The following is a 7,805-nucleotide window of genomic DNA, read 5'->3' as shown; positions in this document are numbered from 1 at the left end:
AAAAAAAAAAAAATTAAAAAAAATCTTGATAACTTTGTATGTTGGCAAAAGAAATACCTGTTTTTCCATTATACATAATAATTGGAAGAAAAATTTCAGATTTCTAAAATTTAGTTTCCTTTTACTACATTTGTGTGGTATGCTCACCTACCGTCTGACAACCTGGCGTCTAGATTAAATGACCAATCTACCCCTCAATGATGGGACTAAATATCACTGTATCACATGACCATAAGAGGCTTAAATCGAAGTTTCATTCATATATATATATATATATATGTTTTGGTATACAATCAACAATTTCGACAGAAGGAGTAGTTAATTTTGCAAAAAAAAAAAATACATATAGTTAATTAGATAGTACTGATACTGGAGAGACTTGGCTGCTCTTACCATTCATTTTATGTCATGTGGAGAGCGTTACAACCATTCTTTTCATGATTTCTACAGTTATGTATTTAGAATGCTAAATAAATTGAGTTGAATTAGAGATTGTTTAAAACTCAATTCATTGGTTTATACTTGGTCTGAATTTAATAGAGGCTTCATGTACGATTAGTTTGTTCTGATGGAAATCAGAGGAAAAGAAAGCAAATAACTAGGAGAGTGTTTGGAGGGAGGAGGGTGTTGCACAGTAATTTTCTTATACATTTAAAAGTGAAGTGAAATGGATGGAGGGTGATAAAGAGAGTTAATTTTTTTTTTTTGTTTTTGTTTTTTTTTCCTATTACTAGCATAACCATTAACCAAACACAGCTTTTCAGTGATGTGACCCATATATTTCCATCCAATTTTGTGGCATAAATGGAAGTTGAAAATAAATATATCTGTTAAAATAAATAAACAATATTGATTCCAATGGTTATTTAATCTAATGTTATCATTTTCTGCTCGACCTCTTTCATTTTATTCATTTTCACTCCATTTAGTGCATTTAGATTTTCTTTTATACTTTTACTTTGTGTGATTTAGTATTATTAAAAAAAAAAAATTCAAAAGATTATTATTATTTTATTATTACCTAATTAAATATATGATTATGAAAATAAGCAAATAGCAGGAATATAAAGCGCTCTCACACTCATTTCTACGCTAGCTTTGTGTGACTTATTAATTATTATTATATATAAAGCTAAGACCAAAGCCAGTTATTAATGGGTTGATAGCTGTACAAGATACAAGAGCCCATCAGTTCACGAAATCTGTACTCTTCCTTGTTTCTATCACCTCTGCTCTGCCCTGCCCTGAGAATATTTTTGTTTTTTTTTTCTCTCTGTAGCCATCACAGAAAATAATGGCCCTGCAACTATGGGAGACTCTGAAGGAATCAATCACAGTGTACACCGGACTCTCTCCGGCGACATTCTTTACTTTCCTTGCTTTGGCGCTTGCCATCTACTATGTCATCTCAGGGCTGTTTGGACGGTCTGATAATCACCATCAGAGTTCTAGGGCTTCCGAAGAACAGATGGAGCCTCTGCCTCCTCCAGTTCAGCTTGGAGAGATCACTGAAGAGGAGTTGAAGGCCTATGATGGCAAGGATTCCAAGAAGCCTTTGCTTATGGCGATCAAGGGTCAAATCTATGATGTATCACAGAGCAGGTATAGCACAGATATACACACACATATTGTCTGGATAATTTAGCTTCGGGTATGAAGATATTTACACACATATGTGTCTGTTTGTATAAAATTATGTGTCTGTTTGCTTCTCCCTATGTGGATTATATATTTTCTGGATAATTTAGCTTCTGGGTATGAAGATATTTGGAGGTTTTGTGCAATTAGAGTGATTTTTCAGGATTTCTGTATTTTTTTTTTTTTTAATTTAATATTTTGATATTTTATCTTCTGCACTCTCTCTTTCTTTTCTAAGTCTGAAAAGTAACCCTTTGTGGGGTTCAAATGATTCTAGGAATGAATTTTGTTTTGTTTTGTTTTTTTTTTTTTTTTTTTTTTTGGTTGCCTATTTATTGATTATCCCGACTTGCATTCTTGCATTGATTCACTGCTTGCTAAAGTATATACCTTTCTTGGATTCTGAGGTTTTTAGCATATGATAGTTCTTGTTTTTATCATAAGTCGTGCAATGCTTGAGGATAATTATTTCTGTCTCGGATTTTAGATATTTTAGCATAACTTTTGGAGGATTTTCATGGGATTCTTCGTAGGATCTAGCTTATGCTTGTGCACAATTGGGGTTTTTAGTTTCAGGAACACAAGCTTTCTTTTTTAATTTTTTTTTTTAATTTTTAATTTTTTTTATCATCTGTTTGTTGGCGAACTGAATGCTGTTTGATGTTCCAATATGATGTGTGTTTCTCCACAATTGTTTCGATGCATGGCTGTAGTGATGATATGAAGGTGTGCCTACTGTGGTTAAACCATAGGATGGGAGTTCCATGATCTGGGATTGCTATTACTTGAATTGTGACACATGACTTTCATTGACAAAACAATTGTACCTGCTATTAAAATTTGAAAAATGCAAACAAGAGACCAAAGCAATGTATATTGAAATTGTTTACTATTAATATTAGGTGGCATTTTGTTATCATGGCTTTTTATGCAGAATTGTTTGTAACTGGCTCTTCTGTCTATTCTATTCTCACTTTTCTTCTTTGAATGTGGTTAGTTTTGGTAATGTTGTTTATGGTAAACCTTCCATTGCCTGTCCATATCCCCTCTACCCTTTGCTATATTTTTCTAGATTTGGTTGTTTCATTTGTTCTTTTTCACTGAAGTTAGTCTCCCACAATGTGCTGCATTTACTGTTAGCATATATAGCCTATAACCTAGTGGGCTGACAATTATGTGGAAGAATGTTTGAGCCTAAGAGCAACCATGATGTGCAAAAAGTAATAACAAGGGTTAGGTTTATATCAACTATTAAGTCTTCCCCTTCAAGCACCCCGTAACACTGGATAATGGCCTTATATATAGTATGTATATAAGATGGTAACATAAATATTTGGGCAGTTTATGTATGCTCTTAAGATGAAGTCTTGAAGGTAGTTCACTAAATGGCTATCTCATATGATATATTATCTAAGGTGATGAAGAATGAGTCCCTACTGGATCTAAGTGAGTAATTAGGGACCTAGTTAAACAAATCCATTTTGTATTTGGTAGTAGTTATGGCAAACAACTTGCTACTTGCCATACTCACTTAGAAGGGCCATTTCAGGATTTTAATTTCCTACATCATACATAACTACACAGGGAGTAACCATGTAACTTGAATCAATTCATTTCCTTTTGTTTTCTCTAACACCCCATAAAGCAATTATTTCTGAGAATATGTTGTATCTTTCTACCTTGCAATGTCTGCATGAGTATTCTGCAACAAAAATAGGTGGATTAAATTAAAGTTCTTACCCAGTAGTATATTTTCAATTATATTGATCCATGCTGCAACTTCTAATTTGTTTTGATAGGAAATCAGCCTTTCTTGTGTGGTGTTTTAACTAACCCAAACATAAACTGCCAATTTGTTTCAATTTAAGCTCATCCTTCTTGCAGGATGTTTTATGGGCCTGGAGGGCCTTATGCTCTGTTTGCCGGGAAGGATGCTAGCAGAGCTCTTGCTAAGATGTCCTTTGAAGAAAAAGACCTTACGGGTGATACCTCTGGTCTTGGTCCGTTCGAACTCGAGGCCTTGCAAGATTGGGAATACAAGTTTATGAGCAAGTATGTTAAAGTTGGAACTATTAAGAAGATGGTGCCAGTAACAGATGGGTCATCCACTGAAGAACCTACCGAAGCTACCAACCAAGATGTTGCTAAGCCTACAGAAGATGTTGCATCAGAGACCGCAGACGTTGGAACTACAGAAGCTACATCTGGTGGCAATGCCGAGAAAGAGTAATCAGTAATGTTCATTCAACCACAATAGGATACTATGGGGACTTATTATGGAGAAGCCGAGGAAGAGTGATAATCGGGTGCCTGCTTTTCATACTTGTTTCACATTCAAGTTTATTAACTTTATACTACCCTAGTCACAACAAACTTGCTTGAATTTTAGTTGGTTGAAGTAATAAATAATGACTCAATGATGTTAAACTTTTGGGGTTTGACCTGCAGTTTCACTGTATTATGTAAGGACATAAGGGTTACCTTTTGAAGTAAAATTATATATTTGGGATACTGTAATTGCTTCTCGAGCTCCTTTGAACAGCTTAGTCTCTCTTTTTTTAGTGAGTTTGGCCTTTAATCATGCACATATCAGCTCTACCTGGATTATATGCACCACCTCTTTTTTTTTAACCCCAATTCCAATTGAGCGCAGTTGTATGGAAAAAAAATATAAAATTTTTGGTAAGCCGTATGTGCAACTCCTGCTTGTGATCCTGGGATTTCTTCACAACCTAGTACTTATGACCCATATAGACCTATGGGTTGAATCTGGAACTTGCTTAAATGACTTGCTAGTTGCTACTAATGATCTGATCAAACAGCACAGGATGAACCTTGAGAGCCTCAGGTAGAGGTTCAAAAACTGAGGTTTGAGATAAGGGGGTTTGGGTTGCTTCAACTGGTGGAAAACGAAAGGAAAGAGCTCGTCTTCTTCAAGATATTATGTTGTCTTTACAACTCCGAATCTACTTCCATGGATCATGCTTGTTTTAGCCTACAAACTCACACAGAGGTTGGAGGGTATTGTTTCAGGTACTGTTTACCTTCACCTGTTAAAGCTGCCTGTATTTTATTTACTCTGTGGCCACTTCATTAATGAAATCATTGTAAAATCATGCCATAAAATTTCCCTTCCCCATTGACTTATTTTCTTGCATTACCACTTGGAAAGCATGATCAGTGCAGGTAGAGGACTTGAAAAGGGTAATGTCATTTCCAACCATCCAATCTCATCTATCCTATTATGTGGTAGGAAACTAATGACTCACTGTTTAGGATGTAGCATCTTCTGTCTATGTATTAAGTTTATTTGCACTGGGTAACAATGAAAAGACTGATTCATTGTCGGCCAACTTACGCAAAAAGTTGTATGAATTTCTGCACAGTTTATTTTGGCAAACCACGGTGGATTAAGATGTGAACATAGCCTTCTGTGTTATTGCACCACAACTCACAAGGTAGGTTCTTGGGCTATGCATTTGGCCTTTTCTGCTGGCAATTGAAATTGTAGATTGAGACATCTACCCAATGCACCTGCCACGGAGTACACCAAATAAATGCCATGTCCAGTTGCACTGTTCAACTTCAACCCTCACAAATTTACAGTTGTAGGCTTGTAGCATAATGGCATTTCAATCCCCATTTAGGTCTAAAATCTTTTAAAGTTTGTTTTTCTTTGTCGCATTTTCTTATTTATAGACATAAAAGAGTGTTTACCCTTCCCCTGTTCTCTCAATTCTGTCTAGGATACGTGATGATCAATTCATGATAGTATGAGATAGGGCTAATTTACCAACAGACCTGTGGCCTAGCGGTACAAAGCTCCTACTTCTCATACTTCTCAAAGAGAGGTCAGGGGTTCGAACGTCAGTGGAGGCAGTGTGTGTGAGTCTCAACTAGGAAAAAAAGAAAGAAAAGAGATAGGGCTAAATTAGGTGCTGCAATCAAAGAATAGATATTAATGGTGTGTCTATGCCTATGCCATATAGTTGGTTCTGAATTTTGGCTCCATAATCGTCAAAGGTCGCGTGATCCGTTTAGAAACGTCTCATGTAAAAGCTTGAAAAGTAGGCAAGTTCCTGAACTCAGGCACCATAATAATTATAATTGACGCACATATTTATAGTTTTATACAGAGAGTATCTTAAACTTTTATTAGAACACTCAATCCTAAGTTCTAATTAGGCCTACGCGACCTAAACGAGAGGACAGATTTTACGGCGATCCTTTTATATAGACTTTCAAGTTCCAACTGATCTGCAAAAACATGCAAATAAACCAAACAAAGCCACTGCTTTAGAACTCTTCTTCCGAGTTCTTTAAGTCATGAGAATTAGTTTCTTTCACCTTCAATTCTTGTATCATCCTTATATGTAGGCTTCCAAGTTCCAACCAACCCGAAAACACTTAAAAACAACCCAAACAAAGCCCATTCCCTCAGTTCAAAACTCATCTTCCCAAGTCGTTTAAATCATGAGAATTCAAAAGTCCTTTACCATCAGAAAAGTTGACTAACCAATTTAGGGTTACTCAATAGTTTGAGATTGAAATTAATTATTAAAAATAAGTAAATTATGAGTAAGTCAAATCTAAGGCCAACAAAAAAACAATAATTCTATTTGTTGTTTTCCTATGCATCCATGTGTTATTTCGAAGTATATATATTGGAGAAGCCTGCAAGGTGACCTCAGTTTGGCTATTCTTAGGGTTTGACAAAAACATAAGTTATTAAATTCTTCATTCCGCAACTTGGAGCATTCCATGATGTCTTCACAAGTAAAAACAATAGAACAACAACGACAACATTTTAAAATTTTCTTTGAAAAAGCATTCTACCATGCTTTTATATTTTATACTTTGTTTGATATAATTTTAGGGGATGTATCAGCACCAGATACACTCTTAAAGAAAGGATCAGTACGGCAAGTTAGGAGACGACCATGGATTTTTATTTATCTATAATAATAAGTAACATTTTTTAAGAATCAATTTTTATCTGCCGAGATCATAATTTGTTGCCATTATTTAATTTCTTATAGATAATATTTAATATTATGCTAAGAGGTTTTGCCCAGTACCAAAATGAAAATGCCAACTGCCCTTCATTTTTAGAGAAATTTAAGATGTGCCTGCGCAACAAATCAACACTGTTTAGAAAATGTTTCGAAAGTCAGCTGTAGCTCTGACTTTCCCACAACATGCTGCTTATTCCCTTATAAATAGACTTCCATCCTGCATGTACATAACAACAACTCAAAAACACTAGCTTCCTTCGTTTCCAATCTTCATTTCAGCTGTCTTCTCCCTCCGTTTGGATCATGAGAATCCGAAATTCTTTGATCCCATTCATCATTTTCATAATCATGCTTGCATTAGTTCATGTATCCAGTTGCAGGCACATTGGTCGAACGGATGAAGAATTAAGAATGAAATACTTTTCTACATTGTCGCGGTCCTTCTCTACCATTCCCCGCCAAGCAGACTTTGAGAATGGCGAGAGCAAGCCAGTGCATGCAGTTTCACACCGAAAAGTCCCTTGTGGACCAAATCCACTTCACAACTGATCAGGTTCTTGCCTCCAGATGATTCAATTTGAAGGCAGCGGTAGAATCGTTTTGGTTTGTAGAGTAAAATACTTTACAAAGATTATGAAAGGAGATGTATTATATAAATTGGGGTTCAAGGTAATGTAAGTTCTGTGTTTTTTTTTTTTTTTTGAGTGTATTTTTTTATTTATCTATAGAAAACTGCAAAAGTTTTCTAATTCATGTACTTGAAGTGTTCTTTACTCCATTTATAAGAATTATGAAATTTTCACCTACCCGTTTTGATATATAATATACCTTTGTGTAGAAAATCCGAGACTTTTTAAAGGTTTTATGATCCAATTCTATATATCAAACTGATGAAAAGAGCAATTTGATATTTCTTGTTACTGTTTGATTCTTAATAAATGAAGAACTCTAGCTATGATGACTAAACTGAACCAAGTAGTTCTTTGTGGAATAGTTGAGTTCTTCTTCTTAATAGATGAAAAGAGTAATTTGATCCTTCTTTTTTCCTTTGGTTTCTCAGCAATCAATCAGGGGTAAGGGTACTAAAACCAAGTTTCTCCCAACTTTTTTTCACACATTTAAGCTTGTAAATTATTTTCGTTGGAAGAGATT

At 35.1% G+C, this 7,805-nt stretch overlaps 1 protein-coding gene across 1 annotated transcript; it reads left to right on the top strand.

Annotated features, from left to right (window-relative positions):
• Window positions 1-1,132: 1,132 nt before the first annotated feature.
• LOC132312633 (membrane steroid-binding protein 2-like) lies at window positions 1,133-4,149 on the top strand. The gene is made up of 2 exons (XM_059811076.1): window positions 1,133-1,602; window positions 3,523-4,149. Exons 1-2 carry the CDS (start codon window positions 1,295-1,297, stop codon window positions 3,866-3,868), a joined length of 654 nt encoding a protein of 217 aa, XP_059667059.1. The 5' UTR covers window positions 1,133-1,294; the 3' UTR covers window positions 3,869-4,149.
• Window positions 4,150-7,805: the final 3,656 nt, after the last annotated feature.

Source organism: Cornus florida, unplaced genomic scaffold (genome assembly GCF_030987335.1).
Source record: "Cornus florida cultivar Cherokee Brave unplaced genomic scaffold, ASM3098733v1 CherokeeBrave_3.0.0_Hap2_Chr06, whole genome shotgun sequence".
NCBI lineage: Eukaryota > Viridiplantae > Streptophyta > Magnoliopsida > Cornales > Cornaceae > Cornus > Cornus florida.
The sequence above is the reverse complement of the archived record's forward strand: the minus strand, read 5'-3'. Positions and strand labels throughout refer to the sequence as shown.